We start from the raw sequence: 16,344 nt of genomic DNA on the forward strand, positions 1-16,344 counted from the left end.
AAAAAAAAAAAAAAAAAAAAAAAAAAGCAATGGAAATTATATTTTTATTTCCCGCCATTTTTCCATTAATCAAACCGCTCCTAATCGCCTCGTCCACTCTTCTTCCGTTTCCCTTTCCCTTTCCCTTTCCCTTTCGCTTTCCCTCTCCCTCTCCCTCCTTCCTTCCTCTCTCCTCCTCCTCTTCTCCTCCTCCTTGTGCGGCGGCGCAATCTCCGCTGACGGCAGAATCACCACCTCGTGCTGCAAGCTCAGCAACCGGTCGAGGTCGTCCTCTGTTATGTCGAATGCTGATGCCACTGCCGGGCTTCTTAGAGTGTGGAAAACCGAATTCGCACCGGCCAAGAACTGCGGTCGATTCCTGCGCGATGACGTGGTGAATCCGAAGAACTCGAATGGACCTGTTCTCGATGCGATTTGGCAGAATGGGAAGTATCTTGGAACCCAGAATACGTCCCCTTCGGTTACTTCTGTGTCCATGGCGGAGGTTCCGTTTGGATATACGATTTGTATTGTGCCTGTGCCTCTGAGGACGATGCCGTACTCTGCCGCGGTTGGATTTATGTGTGGCGCCATCATGGATCCCTGTAATAGAGGTCATTCGTATTGAATCGAACATCGAGGGAGGTACGTAAATTAATTGAGAGGACAATTAGGGATTCGGTGGATTAGATTTACCGCTGTGAGATTGACGAGATAAACTCCGATTCCGGAGTGACCTAGAGGAGAATACTCGTGCTCGTCTAGGGCAACGCTCCATCCGTAGGCGTTGCTGAAGTCTGGGGTTTTGTCGTAGAGGTTGTACGAATCGGGGGATTTTCCTGTTCTTGTTCTTTTAGTTTTGTCCCGATTTTCGTTTCCAAAGATCGAACTCATGAGATTCCTCCATGACCATGTCTTATTCTTCTCTGCTTCTTCGCCATCTTCATTGATGGTAGCTATTTTATTTCCTTTGTCTCCATCTTTCACCTGTAGAAACTTACTCCAAACCCCCGGCGATTCAGTATCCGAGATGTAAACGATTGGACCCTGTCGTTGCCTAGATAGAATCCTCCTCAATTCTGTATAGGAAACCTGTGGAGTAAATTGATGAGTGAAAATCCATAGTTAACGACAAGCAGAGCGCTGTGAGTATAATGTTTCAAAATTAAAGAAGCAGATTAGGGATTTTAGTCGAATTTCTTACATTAAATGCTGTAGCCAATGTATCCTGGTCGAAACCTGCTAGAACTGATACCGGATAGGTTCCTCCGCCGATGAAGAAGGACTGCAATTGTAAGAAAAAAACAATCAAAATTTCATTACTAATTCCGGATTCCGATCACATTCCAACCCCCATTATCACCAAGCTGAGAAATTACCTGGAAAGTACCATAACTCAAGCTCTCAGATTTGTCAATGCTGCAGATAATTTGAAGTCTCTGTCCTTCCCCTACGTTCACCATGTAAAATACTGAACCGGCTGGGATCCGGTACACATCTCCGCCCTTCATCCTCCTCTCTGCTAACTCGTCTTTGTAAATCAATCCCACTTTCACTTCCCCTGCAATCAATTACAATTCCCCTTCCCTTCAATTGTCTGAAAATTTCCCATTTCATTCACACTCTAGCTTCCAAAAACTAAATGCATGTCAAGATTGTGAAAAAGATTTACATGGGTCCTGTATTTGAATCCCTTTTCTTGAAAAGATTATTCAGTGAGGGACCCAAAAGCTGTAATTTGAGGGAGTGATATCTCAAATTTATATCTGAGCCCATCCAGATTTTGGAATGAGACCATCTCCCTATCAATCGCGTGGTAAAAACCTTAAGAGAAAGCACAAAAAAGAATCCAAAAAGGACAATATAACCTAGCGGTGGGCTTGGACCGTTACAAATGATATAAGAGCCCGACCTCGGCCAATATGCCAACAAGGAGGCTGAGCCCTTAAGGGAGTGGACACGAAGACGGTGTGCCACCAAACCTCGGGCAATCTGCCAACAAGAAGGCTGAGCCCTCAAGGGAGTGGACACGAAGACGGCGTGCCACCAAACCTCGGGCAATATGCCAACAAGGAGGCTGAGCCCTTAAGGGAGTGGACACGAAGACTGTGTGCCACCAAAGATGTTGATCCCCAGGATTGGGGACCTCACACGAAAACGGTGTGCCACCAAAGATGTTGATCCCCAGGATTGGGGACCTCACATCGATGGGAGATGGGAACAAAGTGCCAGCCCACATCCTAGAGAGTAGAAACGAAGCATTCTTTGGTTGGAAACCTCTCCCAGGCAGGATACGTTTAAAAACTCAAGGAGTACGATATCTGCACTTGCATGGCCTTATTGAACATTGAAAATCACTTTTATTGGTTCATTGTGGTAGAGTGCTTTTCGAGTTCTTTAACGGTGACTTATGGATGCATGTAAGCAAGAAGGAGGAGTTGAGAAAGAAGACTGCAATTACCTCTGCGGACAAAGAGAATCAAGCTGGAGTCCAAATACTGAGGGACGAACAGGGACTTAGGTTCCATGGTGATGAAGCCGATATGCATGGGCCTGTCAAGAATTCTTGAAGCCGGACTTCTAATCACCCTCATTTCTCCTGCTTCTGTCTCTATCACCCGCTTCGAATCCTCTAGCAGAAACCGTTCTTTACTTCTAAACTCCCTCTCTTCCTCTCTCTCTCTCCACCATTCTTCTTCTTCTTCTGCTTCTGCTTCCTCCTTAATCCCAATCGCATTTCCCAGAACAGCAATAATCAACAGCATCACAAGGGCTTCTTTCTTCCCCATCTTTGCTCTCTGTTTCTTCCTCTCTTCGCCGAAGGTGCTTCTGGGTTATTTTCTGGTTGTGGTAATGAGTGGCGTTGGTGAGGCTTTATGAAGACGAAGCTCAGAAGATTGAGGAAGACGCGTGTCGATCATGCAAGTTTCTGAGTTTTGGTGGCGGGTTTTAATTTCGACACAGTTGAGATGTTTTAGGGACATTCAGACCAGGATAGAGTCGCTCACTTGGATAGCTAAAAACACCACTTGCCATTTGTTTCATTTATGTGTTCGTTCTTTTGTTGCTATTCACAAATTTTGTCACAGGCTGGACTTCGGCTAAAATTGGAGCCAGGTGATTTAGGTTTATGGTCCACTCGACCCAAGCAAGGTACTCGATTAGGGATTTTAGGTCTTTGAAGTTTGGGATTTATGTAAAATATTCTGGTTAATTTATTATTTGTTACTTTGTGCTCCTATTATTTGCATTTGCATGTGCGGTTGCTAAATCGACTCAATTTCCTCTTCATATATGGTTACTGGATGAGTTTAATTGAGTTTGTGCTCCTATTATTTGCATGTGCGATTGCTAAATCGACTCAATTTCCTCTTCATATATGGTTACCGGATGAGTTTAATTGAGTTTGTGCTCCTATTATTTGCAGGTGCTGTTGCTAAATCGACTCAATCTCCTCTCCATATATGGTTACTTGATGAGTTTAATTGAGTTTAGTGGTCTCTTTTTAAAAAATTGCATTTATTCACACTTGGTTAATCATTAAAATTTAAAATATCAAAGAAGCTACAATGCATCTCTAATTTCGGTTATAAATGCTAAATATTTTTCATTTTCAAGATAGGATAAGGATGAATTGTAACTTTATTTTTAGTTGATTAGGTTGACCCGACCATAAATAATTTCAACGGTGAAACAATCCAAATTTTTCAATAAATTGTTATTATTATTATTTTCATTTTAAGGGTCTAAGTTCATGTTAGCTATTGATTTAAATCATTTTAGTTTTTTTCTTAACAAAAAAAAAAAAATCATTTTTAGTATTTTTAATGGAAACTAAATCGAGGTATATTGAGTGTTAATAAAAATATTCCTTTCAGTCAGGTTATAATATTTTTCAATATGTCTTACTGTAATTATAATGATAAATAAAATATATTTTAGTTGAAATATTAAATATTGAAAAAAATAAATTTCAACGAATACGACATTAGAAATCTTACACTGCAATTATTTTTATTTTTATTTAATGTTATTTTTATTAAAATTAATAGCGCGAAGGAAATTTGTGTTCTTCAATAATATCTTCCGCCTTTTGTCTTTCTGTCTATTCGAAGAAGCTTTTAAATCCTTAAAACTCCAACAACATGGCGATTGCAACGGTAACTGGTCCACGATCCCCCAACTCATTTCACTGGATCGACCAAAAATGGCGGATTCAAGTTCCGGGTTACCGCCATTTAACGACGACGACAATACCCACAAAGGCGTCCCAAATATTCCGGTTGAGATCGTGAGCGACGAGGAAATGGCCCTAATCGAAGCTGCCTTAGCCGCCGCCGTCACCACTGCTCGATCTTCAAGCTCCGCCATTCATCCACCTTCTTGTTCGTCTCAGAATCTCTTTAACACCAGGTCTATTCACTCTATTACTCTTCTATCCAAAAGGGGCCTCCCTTCTTCCCAGCTAGATATCGAGGATCTCTGCAAATCTTCGAGTACCCAGAAGAAGATCAAAGTCAATGAATCGCTTCTGCAACGTTTTAGAAGGAATAAGGGGTTGGCCGTCACTGATATTACTCGCACGGTATGAATTTCTTGTTTAGATGTTGATTTGATTTGATCGGATTGAACTTTGAAGAACTAAATTTGTTTGTTTATGTGATTATGTCCTGATTTGGTATATGCAGGAATGGTGTGAAAAACAGATGGAGTTATGTCTTCTTTCTGGAGTTAGGAAGAAAACCAAAGCTATGGAAGCAGGTATTGCACGCCACGCCATGCTTGAAGCAGAGGTAAACTTCTAGTCTTCAGATTGCACATTTCATTTGTGGATGTTCTTTAGTATAGCTGTTCCAAAACAGATGATATCTTAGGCTTGGGTTGTTACAAATGGTATAAGAGCTAAGCATTGAGTGGTGTGCCAGTGAGGACGTCAGCTCCCAAGTAGATTGTGAGATCTCACATCGGTTGGAGAGGGGAACGAAGCATTCCTTATAAGGGTGTGGAAACATCTCCCTAGTAGGCGCGTTTTAAAATCGTGAGGTTGACGACGATACGTAACGAGTCGAAGCGGACGATATCTGCTAGTGATGGGCTTTGGTTGTTACAAATGGTATTAGAGTCAAGCACTGATTAGTGTGCTAGTGAGGACGTTGGCTCCTAAGAGGGGTGGATTGTGAGATCTCACATCGTTTGGAGAGGGGAACGAAGTATTTCTTATAAGGGTGTGGGAACCTCTCCCTAGTCGATGCGTTTTATAATTGTGAGGTTGATGACGATACGTAATGGGCCAAAGTGGACAATATCTGCTAGCGATGGACTTGGATTGTTAGAAATGGTATCAGAGCCAAGTACTGAGCGGTGTGCCAGTGAGGACGTTGGCCCCCAAGAGGGGTGGATTGTGAGATCTCACATCGATTGGAGAGGGAAACGAAGCATTTCTTATAAGGGTGTGGAAACCTCTCCCTAGTCGACACGTTTTAAAACCGTGAGGTTGACGGCGATACGTAATGAGCCAAAGTGACAATATTTGTTAGCGATAGGCTTGAGTTGTTACAAATGGTATTAGTGCCAAGCACTAAGCGGTGTGCCAGTAAGGACGTTGGCTCCCAAGGGGGTAGATTGTGAGAACTCACATCGGTTGGAGAGGGGAACGAAGCATTCCTTATAAGGGNTACAAGAGCCAGATACTAGGCAGTGTGTCTGCGAGGACGCTGGGCCCTTAAGGGGGTGGATTGTGNGTCTCTAGTCGACATGTTTTAAAACCGTGAGGCTGATGACGATACGTAACGGGCCAAAGTGGATAATATCTGTTAGCGGTGGACTTGGGCTGTTACACTTAGCCCCCCTCCCCCCGAAAATGGCTTTTGCAACCACGTGATGCTTGAACCATTTATCACATATTTGACCATGCTAGGACTGAGTTTTCTGTGTTAGTTCCACTATGGATAGCTGCCTAAAAGCCTATAGCATTTAGTGTCAAGTACCTGTTTTAACTGTATTGTACTTGAATCCGTGTAGGTTGTAAAAAAAGTCAAAGTTCAGGTGAAATCAGCTGAAGATAATTGGGCTTTGAAGCTTCTTAATTTTACATTTGGTGTAAACCAACTACTGTTTGAAGGATTGACTCGGGAACTGCCTGTGTAAGTCTCACGTTTTTGTGTCCGGTTGCCCAATCAATATTGTTTGTCCATCAGCAGACATTCTAGTTACACCCATAAACTGTTACGCCTGTGGTCGGACATTTTTGTTACACTTCAGGGACTTTAAGGTTGAAAATCTGGCAGCTCTACTGCCTGGTTCAATTCCCTGAATGAATAGGAGAATTGTGAGATTCTACATCGGCTGGGAGGAAAACGGAACATTTTTTATAAAGGTGTAGAAACCTCTCCCTAACAAACGCGTTTTAAAAACCTTGAGGGAAACCCGAAAGGGAAAGCTCAAAGAGGACAATATTTGCTAGCGGTGGGTTTGGGCTGTTACGAATGGTATTAGAGGCAAACACCGGGTGGTGTGCCAATAAAGAGGCTGAGCCTTGGAGGGGGGTGAACACGAGGTGGTGTGCCAACAAGGACGTTGCGTCCCGAATGGGGGTGGATTGAGGGTCCCACATTAGTTGGAGAAGGGAACGAGTGCCAACGAGGACGTTGGGCCCCAAAAGGGGGTGGATTGTGAGATCCCACGTTAGCTGGGGAGGAGAATGAAGCATTCTTTTTAAGGGTGTGGAAACCTCTCCCTAGCATACGCGTTTTAAAAACCTTGAGAAGAAGCCCGAAAGAGAAAGCCCAAAGAGGACAATATATGCTAGCGGTGGGCTTGGGCTGTTACACCAACTTTACATTTTGTGGATAACAAAACGAAGAAACCGAGTAGGATTGTTTCTCTCTCGAGCTTCCATTACTCTCGATCTCACTAAAGTTATGTTTGCATTGGATCAGAATGGGGTTAGTAGAAGGTGTATGGATGGTTGGTGTGATTGATGAGATCCAAATGTTGGAGATTGGTACCTGCAAAGTTCCAATGTTGATAGACACAAAAACTCGTATGCGACATACAATTCCTGCTGAACCACAACAAAGAAATGGAAAGTATGTAATTACTTACTGTTGTTTTGTTCATATCTTGCTTGGAAACTATACTGACGTTAACTGTCTATGTTCTTCTTCTAGGCTTCAATTAATGTGTTATAAGTTCTTATTGGACTGTCTGATCTGTGATGGCTTCTCTACCAGACAGTTTTTTGATTTCTTTTCTTTGAATCCTCATTCCATCTTGTCGGAGGAAATTGCCGACAGTACTGCTTCGTCTGGTTTCACTGCAAAGGTAGAGCTTTTAACTTCTTCTTTTTTCTTTCGTAATAATCATGATGATGATGAAGAAATGATACTAACGGTGAGATCTGGACGTCGGTTGGGGAGGAGAACGAGCATTCCTTGTAAGGGTGTGGGAATCTCTCCCTAGTAGATGCGTTTTAGAAACTGTGAGGTTGATGGTGATATGTAATGGGTCAAAGCGGACAATATCTGCTAGTGGTGGGCTTGGACTGTTACAAATGGTATTAGAGCTAAACACCAGGCGGTGTGTCAACGAGAATGTTGAGCTCGTAAGGGGGTGGATTGTGAAATCTCACATCGGTTGGAGAAGGGAATGAAGCATTCCTTATAAGGGTGTGGGAACCTCTCCCTAGTAGATGCGTTTTAGAAACTGTGAGGCTGACGACGATACGTAATGGGCCAAAGTGGACAATATCTGCTAGCAGTGAGCTTGAACTCTTACAAATGGTACAAGAGCCAGACACTAGACGGTGTGCCAATGAGGACGTTGGGCCCTTAAGGGGGTGGATTGTGAGATCCCATATCGGTTGGAGAGGAGAACGAAGCATTGCTTATTAGGGTGTGGGAACCTCTCCTTAGTAGACGTGTTTTAAAAACTATGAGGTTGACGGCAATACATAACGGGCCAAAGTAGACAATATCTGCTAGCAGTGGGCTTGAGCTCTTACAAATGGTACAAGAGCCAGATACTAGGCAGTGTGTCTGCGAGGACGCTGGGCCCTTAAGGGGGTGGATTGTGAGATCCTACGTCGATTGGAGAGGAAACAAAACATTTCTTATAAGGGTGTGGAACCTCTCTCTAGTAGACGCGTTTTAATAACCGTGAGGCTGACGGCGATACGTAATAGGCCAAATCGGACAATATTTGCTAGCAGTGGGCTTGAGTTGTTACAAATGGTATCAGAGCCAGATACTAGGTTGTGTGCCACTGAGGACGCTAGGCCCCTACGAGGGTGGATTGTGAAATCCCACATTGGTTGGAGAAGAGAATGAAGTCGTTATAAGGGTGTGGGAACCTCTCCCTAATAGACGCATTTTAAAACCTACGAGGCTAACGACTATATGTAACGGACCGAAGCAAACAATATTTGCTAACGATGGGCTTGGGCTGTTACAAATGGTATTAAAGCTAGACACTAGGCGGTGTGCTAATAAGCACGTTGGCCCCTAATCGGGGGGTAGATTGTGAGATCCCACATCGGTTGGAGAGAGGAGCAATACATTCCTTATAAGGGTGTGAAAATCTCTCTCTAATAGACTAGTTTTAAAAATCGTGAGGCCGACGGTGATATGTAACGGGCCAAAGCGAACAATATCTGCTAGCGGTGGACTTGAGCTATTACACCAACTTTATNAGGACAATATTTGCTAGCGGTGGGTTTGGGCTGTTACGAATGGTATTAGAGGCAAACACCGGGTGGTGTGCCAATAAAGAGGCTGAGCCTTGGAGGGGGGTGAACACGAGGTGGTGTGCCAACAAGGACGTTGCGTCCCGAATGGGGGTGGATTGAGGGTCCCACATTAGTTGGAGAAGGGAACGAGTGCCAACGAGGACGTTGGGCCCCAAAAGGGGGTGGATTGTGAGATCCCACGTTAGCTGGGGAGGAGAATGAAGCATTCTTTTTAAGGGTGTGGAAACCTCTCCCTAGCATACGCGTTTTAAAAACCTTGAGAAGAAGCCCGAAAGAGAAAGCCCAAAGAGGACAATATATGCTAGCGGTGGGCTTGGGCTGTTACACCAACTTTACATTTTGTGGATAACAAAACGAAGAAACCGAGTAGGATTGTTTCTCTCTCGAGCTTCCATTACTCTCGATCTCACTAAAGTTATGTTTGCATTGGATCAGAATGGGGTTAGTAGAAGGTGTATGGATGGTTGGTGTGATTGATGAGATCCAAATGTTGGAGATTGGTACCTGCAAAGTTCCAATGTTGATAGACACAAAAACTCGTATGCGACATACAATTCCTGCTGAACCACAACAAAGAAATGGAAAGTATGTAATTACTTACTGTTGTTTTGTTCATATCTTGCTTGGAAACTATACTGACGTTAACTGTCTATGTTCTTCTTCTAGGCTTCAATTAATGTGTTATAAGTTCTTATTGGACTGTCTGATCTGTGATGGCTTCTCTACCAGACAGTTTTTTGATTTCTTTTCTTTGAATCCTCATTCCATCTTGTCGGAGGAAATTGCCGACAGTACTGCTTCGTCTGGTTTCACTGCAAAGGTAGAGCTTTTAACTTCTTCTTTTTTCTTTCGTAATAATCATGATGATGATGAAGAAATGATACTAACGGTGAGATCTGGACGTCGGTTGGGGAGGAGAACGAGCATTCCTTGTAAGGGTGTGGGAATCTCTCCCTAGTAGATGCGTTTTAGAAACTGTGAGGTTGATGGTGATATGTAATGGGTCAAAGCGGACAATATCTGCTAGTGGTGGGCTTGGACTGTTACAAATGGTATTAGAGCTAAACACCAGGCGGTGTGTCAACGAGAATGTTGAGCTCGTAAGGGGGTGGATTGTGAAATCTCACATCGGTTGGAGAAGGGAATGAAGCATTCCTTATAAGGGTGTGGGAACCTCTCCCTAGTAGATGCGTTTTAGAAACTGTGAGGCTGACGACGATACGTAATGGGCCAAAGTGGACAATATCTGCTAGCAGTGAGCTTGAACTCTTACAAATGGTACAAGAGCCAGACACTAGACGGTGTGCCAATGAGGACGTTGGGCCCTTAAGGGGGTGGATTGTGAGATCCCATATCGGTTGGAGAGGAGAACGAAGCATTGCTTATTAGGGTGTGGGAACCTCTCCTTAGTAGACGTGTTTTAAAAACTATGAGGTTGACGGCAATACATAACGGGCCAAAGTAGACAATATCTGCTAGCAGTGGGCTTGAGCTCTTACAAATGGTACAAGAGCCAGATACTAGGCAGTGTGTCTGCGAGGACGCTGGGCCCTTAAGGGGGTGGATTGTGAGATCCTACGTCGATTGGAGAGGAAACAAAACATTTCTTATAAGGGTGTGGAACCTCTCTCTAGTAGACGCGTTTTAATAACCGTGAGGCTGACGGCGATACGTAATAGGCCAAATCGGACAATATTTGCTAGCAGTGGGCTTGAGTTGTTACAAATGGTATCAGAGCCAGATACTAGGTTGTGTGCCACTGAGGACGCTAGGCCCCTACGAGGGTGGATTGTGAAATCCCACATTGGTTGGAGAAGAGAATGAAGTCGTTATAAGGGTGTGGGAACCTCTCCCTAATAGACGCATTTTAAAACCTACGAGGCTAACGACTATATGTAACGGACCGAAGCAAACAATATTTGCTAACGATGGGCTTGGGCTGTTACAAATGGTATTAAAGCTAGACACTAGGCGGTGTGCTAATAAGCACGTTGGCCCCTAATCGGGGGGTAGATTGTGAGATCCCACATCGGTTGGAGAGAGGAGCAATACATTCCTTATAAGGGTGTGAAAATCTCTCTCTAATAGACTAGTTTTAAAAATCGTGAGGCCGACGGTGATATGTAACGGGCCAAAGCGAACAATATCTGCTAGCGGTGGACTTGAGCTATTACACCAACTTTATGTAAAGTTCTTTTAAACATTTTACGTAACATAACGATTGCGAGTTTACCTAGTGATCTTGTTTGTACAGACTCTTGATGATGTAGTGAGATACTACATAAACTGTTGTAGCATGCTGCCTCCTACTCACAATCAACTCTTACTAAGGTACTTCGCCACGAGTTCTTTCTCGCTCGAACGATGCCTATCCTTTGCGCTTCATTATAATAACGGTTTCAGCATCTGAGTTCCGATATCATATGGTTGATTTCATGGTGCAGATATGAATCACAAAAGGATCAATCTATTATTGGTGAAGATGAATTTGCATATGATCATGGTTGGCTCAAGAGTCAACTCGAGACCTCACTCCAGGTCTGGCATGGACAACGAGAACCCGAATGTACTCCTCTCGAAGAACGATGGAAATGTCGACATTGTCAATATGCTTCCGATTGCCCTGCAAATGCTAGCCTCGACCCTACTCGAAAACCCGAGTAATTCATCTAAAAATGGCAACCAAGACTATCTTATACAAGGTTATGGTTCATACTCTCACTATTCCTGTTCGAAGCTACAATTTAATGTAAGCTAGTGATTTATTTTACTACAAATATATCGTTACAATATTATGGTTATCTTCTTGTAATGACAATTATAAAAGAAATCATTAAGAAATTTATATAGAAATTACGTTCTGGCATTGACCAGTAACGATTAGCTTGTGTTCGAGTCTCAGTCTATGTTCCGTTACTTAAATATTATTTTAGAAAATTTTATAAAAGGCCATATTTATTGAAAAATTAAAAAGTATTTTTGAAATTAAAATTTATATATATATATATATATATATATATATATANATCTGTGATGGCTTCTCTACCAGACAGTTTTTTGATTTCTTTTCTTTGAATCCTCATTCCATCTTGTCGGAGGAAATTGCCGACAGTACTGCTTCGTCTGGTTTCACTGCAAAGGTAGAGCTTTTAACTTCTTCTTTTTTCTTTCGTAATAATCATGATGATGATGAAGAAATGATACTAACGGTGAGATCTGGACGTCGGTTGGGGAGGAGAACGAGCATTCCTTGTAAGGGTGTGGGAATCTCTCCCTAGTAGATGCGTTTTAGAAACTGTGAGGTTGATGGTGATATGTAATGGGTCAAAGCGGACAATATCTGCTAGTGGTGGGCTTGGACTGTTACAAATGGTATTAGAGCTAAACACCAGGCGGTGTGTCAACGAGAATGTTGAGCTCGTAAGGGGGTGGATTGTGAAATCTCACATCGGTTGGAGAAGGGAATGAAGCATTCCTTATAAGGGTGTGGGAACCTCTCCCTAGTAGATGCGTTTTAGAAACTGTGAGGCTGACGACGATACGTAATGGGCCAAAGTGGACAATATCTGCTAGCAGTGAGCTTGAACTCTTACAAATGGTACAAGAGCCAGACACTAGACGGTGTGCCAATGAGGACGTTGGGCCCTTAAGGGGGTGGATTGTGAGATCCCATATCGGTTGGAGAGGAGAACGAAGCATTGCTTATTAGGGTGTGGGAACCTCTCCTTAGTAGACGTGTTTTAAAAACTATGAGGTTGACGGCAATACATAACGGGCCAAAGTAGACAATATCTGCTAGCAGTGGGCTTGAGCTCTTACAAATGGTACAAGAGCCAGATACTAGGCAGTGTGTCTGCGAGGACGCTGGGCCCTTAAGGGGGTGGATTGTGAGATCCTACGTCGATTGGAGAGGAAACAAAACATTTCTTATAAGGGTGTGGAACCTCTCTCTAGTAGACGCGTTTTAATAACCGTGAGGCTGACGGCGATACGTAATAGGCCAAATCGGACAATATTTGCTAGCAGTGGGCTTGAGTTGTTACAAATGGTATCAGAGCCAGATACTAGGTTGTGTGCCACTGAGGACGCTAGGCCCCTACGAGGGTGGATTGTGAAATCCCACATTGGTTGGAGAAGAGAATGAAGTCGTTATAAGGGTGTGGGAACCTCTCCCTAATAGACGCATTTTAAAACCTACGAGGCTAACGACTATATGTAACGGACCGAAGCAAACAATATTTGCTAACGATGGGCTTGGGCTGTTACAAATGGTATTAAAGCTAGACACTAGGCGGTGTGCTAATAAGCACGTTGGCCCCTAATCGGGGGGTAGATTGTGAGATCCCACATCGGTTGGAGAGAGGAGCAATACATTCCTTATAAGGGTGTGAAAATCTCTCTCTAATAGACTAGTTTTAAAAATCGTGAGGCCGACGGTGATATGTAACGGGCCAAAGCGAACAATATCTGCTAGCGGTGGACTTGAGCTATTACACCAACTTTATGTAAAGTTCTTTTAAACATTTTACGTAACATAACGATTGCGAGTTTACCTAGTGATCTTGTTTGTACAGACTCTTGATGATGTAGTGAGATACTACATAAACTGTTGTAGCATGCTGCCTCCTACTCACAATCAACTCTTACTAAGGTACTTCGCCACGAGTTCTTTCTCGCTCGAACGATGCCTATCCTTTGCGCTTCATTATAATAACGGTTTCAGCATCTGAGTTCCGATATCATATGGTTGATTTCATGGTGCAGATATGAATCACAAAAGGATCAATCTATTATTGGTGAAGATGAATTTGCATATGATCATGGTTGGCTCAAGAGTCAACTCGAGACCTCACTCCAGGTCTGGCATGGACAACGAGAACCCGAATGTACTCCTCTCGAAGAACGATGGAAATGTCGACATTGTCAATATGCTTCCGATTGCCCTGCAAATGCTAGCCTCGACCCTACTCGAAAACCCGAGTAATTCATCTAAAAATGGCAACCAAGACTATCTTATACAAGGTTATGGTTCATACTCTCACTATTCCTGTTCGAAGCTACAATTTAATGTAAGCTAGTGATTTATTTTACTACAAATATATCGTTACAATATTATGGTTATCTTCTTGTAATGACAATTATAAAAGAAATCATTAAGAAATTTATATAGAAATTACGTTCTGGCATTGACCAGTAACGATTAGCTTGTGTTCGAGTCTCAGTCTATGTTCCGTTACTTAAATATTATTTTAGAAAATTTTATAAAAGGCCATATTTATTGAAAAATTAAAAAGTATTTTTGAAATTAAAATTTATATATATATATATATATATATATATATATATATATATATATATATAAAGAACGATGGAAATGTCGACATTGTCAATATGCTTCCGATTGCCCTGCAAATGCTAGCCTCGACCCTACTCGAAAACCCGAGTAATTCATCTAAAAATGGCAACCAAGACTATCTTATACAAGGTTATGGTTCATACTCTCACTATTCCTGTTCGAAGCTACAATTTAATGTAAGCTAGTGATTTATTTTACTACAAATATATCGTTACAATATTATGGTTATCTTCTTGTAATGACAATTATAAAAGAAATCATTAAGAAATTTATATAGAAATTACGTTCTGGCATTGACCAGTAACGATTAGCTTGTGTTCGAGTCTCAGTCTATGTTCCGTTACTTAAATATTATTTTAGAAAATTTTATAAAAGGCCATATTTATTGAAAAATTAAAAAGTATTTTTGAAATTAAAATATATATATATATATATATATATATATATATATATATATATATATATATTTGTATTTTCGCTTAAAAAATACAATTTTTTTAAATCTATATTGGAACAAAATAGCTGGGGGCAGATGTCTTCTTGGTAGTAAATGGGCCGAGAGCGGCCCAATCGCCATCTTCGCTATGGGCTACAAGCCCAAATTAATGAATTAAATATTTTTTAAAAGTAAAACATATTATGGCGACGTGGCACTTTTTAATTGGATGAGAGAATTCGGAGGATCAAACCAAAGGAATAGGAAGAAGAACCCTAGAAAACTGAAAAGCAAGCGCACTGTTAACGGAAATTTACAGTAAAAAGTGGAGGCGGGAAAATTTCCGATGGCGCAAGATCGGAAGAGGCAGAGACCGAACATATTGATCACCGGAACTCCTGGAACCGGCAAGACAACAACGGCATCTGCTTTAGCAGACGCCGCTCAGCTTCGTCATGTCTCCGTTGGGGACCTTGTGAAGGAGAAGAGTTTGCACGATGGCTGGGATGACGAACTCCAGTGCTATGTAATCAACGAAGATCTGGTTAGGTTTTTGCTTCTTTAATCCTTGCATGAACTGCTGATTTCATCGTCTTGTAAGCTATTGCGAATCGAGAGTGGTTTTAGACTTAATTGTTAAGAATGAGAAATAGAAATAGAATTGGGATCGAAAGTATGATCTTCATTCATGTTTACCACGTTTAAATAGGATACAAACTATCAACTAATACCTACAAATAGAAAAAATATATATCTAACTAAATCTGGTAAATAAATAAAATATACGGTTAATCAAATCTATACTAACAACTCCCTAAATATGTGAGATATATTCTAACTAATTATCACCGCAAAATATCCTCTTAATATTAATTCTTTTTTTCTAATGGTCTTTCCGTTGTATATAAGACGATGCTAACCTGCAGGTGCACTGAAACTTTCAGGTCTGCGATGAGTTGGAGGATTTGATGGACGAAGGTGGAATCATTGTGGATTATCACGGTTGTGATTTTTTTCCTGAGCGGTGGTTTGATCGCGTGGTTGTTCTCCAGACCGAGAACTCTATCTTGTATGATCGCTTGACGAAGAGGTAACGAAATTAAAGACTTCCTGTTTGTGTATTTTGTTCCGCCATTTTGGCTCTCTTCTCAAACGCTTGTGGAATTCTGTTTGTGGTGCAGGGGATACGATGGAGCTAAGCTTTCAAACAATATTGAATGCGAAATCTTTCAGATATTGCTCGAGGAAGCGAAGGAAAACTATGAGGAGAACATAGTGGTGGCTCTAAGGAGTGACACTGTTGAAGATGTAGCTAGAAACGTTGAAACTCTGTCGAACTGGGTTAAGAATTGGCTTTCTTGATTTCATTTTTATGTAAAGTAAAAGAAAGCCGCCTTTGCTGCATGATCGAATTGGGTTTCTTGCCAGATTTATATAGTTATATATCTTCCCAATTCCCCATTATTTGGAGTATTTGTAAGCTGCCCTTTTCCTTCAGGTTTTACAAAGTTTTATCAATGAATGGATAAACGAAGAATTTTGCTAGGTGGAAGATCTGGCATGTCCATTGAAGATCGCTCAAGTCACTTGGGAACAGGAAAATTGTCAAGCACTCAGCAAGCAAATATGGGCCTTTGAAGAAGGGTAATAAGTCATACACTCTTGTTCATCTTTGTATGAATGGGCTCTTGTCTGATTTGCATGGATGAAGACATTCGTGTGTGCACTCGGGTGAGTCCGTGGTCTTCGGCACTCTGGTGAGTCCGTGGTCTTCGGCACTCTGGTGAGTCCGTGGTCTTCGGCACTCTGGTGAGTCCGTGGTCTTCG

The 16,344-nt window shown here is 41.9% G+C and overlaps 3 protein-coding genes across 3 annotated transcripts; 2 read left to right on the forward strand and 1 right to left on the reverse strand.

The window, feature by feature from the left end:
- Window positions 1–19: 19 nt before the first annotated feature.
- Window positions 20–2,980, reverse strand: LOC111776816 (vicilin-like seed storage protein At2g28490). The gene is made up of 5 exons (XM_023656195.1): window positions 2,441–2,980; window positions 1,359–1,540; window positions 1,184–1,264; window positions 676–1,071; window positions 20–582 (listed from the first exon to the last, which is right to left on the reverse strand). The coding sequence occupies exons 1-5, from the start codon at window positions 2,766–2,768 to the stop codon at window positions 70–72; spliced, it is 1,500 nt and encodes a 499-aa protein (XP_023511963.1). The 5' UTR covers window positions 2,769–2,980; the 3' UTR covers window positions 20–69.
- Window positions 2,981–2,997: 17 nt separating this feature from the next.
- LOC111776825 (exonuclease V, chloroplastic) lies at window positions 2,998–11,611 on the forward strand. The gene is given in 9 exon segments (XM_023656207.1): window positions 2,998–3,132; window positions 4,095–4,161; window positions 4,164–4,564; window positions 4,668–4,772; window positions 6,001–6,122; window positions 6,918–7,067; window positions 7,149–7,302; window positions 10,980–11,056; window positions 11,170–11,611. Coding segments are annotated over 8 exon segments (1,266 nt in total). The 5' UTR covers window positions 2,998–3,132; window positions 4,095–4,124; the 3' UTR covers window positions 11,390–11,611.
- Window positions 11,612–14,798: 3,187 nt separating this feature from the next.
- LOC111776854 (adenylate kinase isoenzyme 6 homolog) lies at window positions 14,799–15,990 on the forward strand. The gene is made up of 3 exons (XM_023656249.1): window positions 14,799–15,061; window positions 15,462–15,607; window positions 15,699–15,990. The coding sequence occupies exons 1-3, from the start codon at window positions 14,864–14,866 to the stop codon at window positions 15,877–15,879; spliced, it is 525 nt and encodes a 174-aa protein (XP_023512017.1). The 5' UTR covers window positions 14,799–14,863; the 3' UTR covers window positions 15,880–15,990.
- Window positions 15,991–16,344: the final 354 nt, after the last annotated feature.

Source organism: Cucurbita pepo, chromosome LG16 (assembly GCF_002806865.2).
Source record: "Cucurbita pepo subsp. pepo cultivar mu-cu-16 chromosome LG16, ASM280686v2, whole genome shotgun sequence".
Taxonomy (NCBI): Eukaryota; Viridiplantae; Streptophyta; class Magnoliopsida; order Cucurbitales; family Cucurbitaceae; genus Cucurbita; species Cucurbita pepo.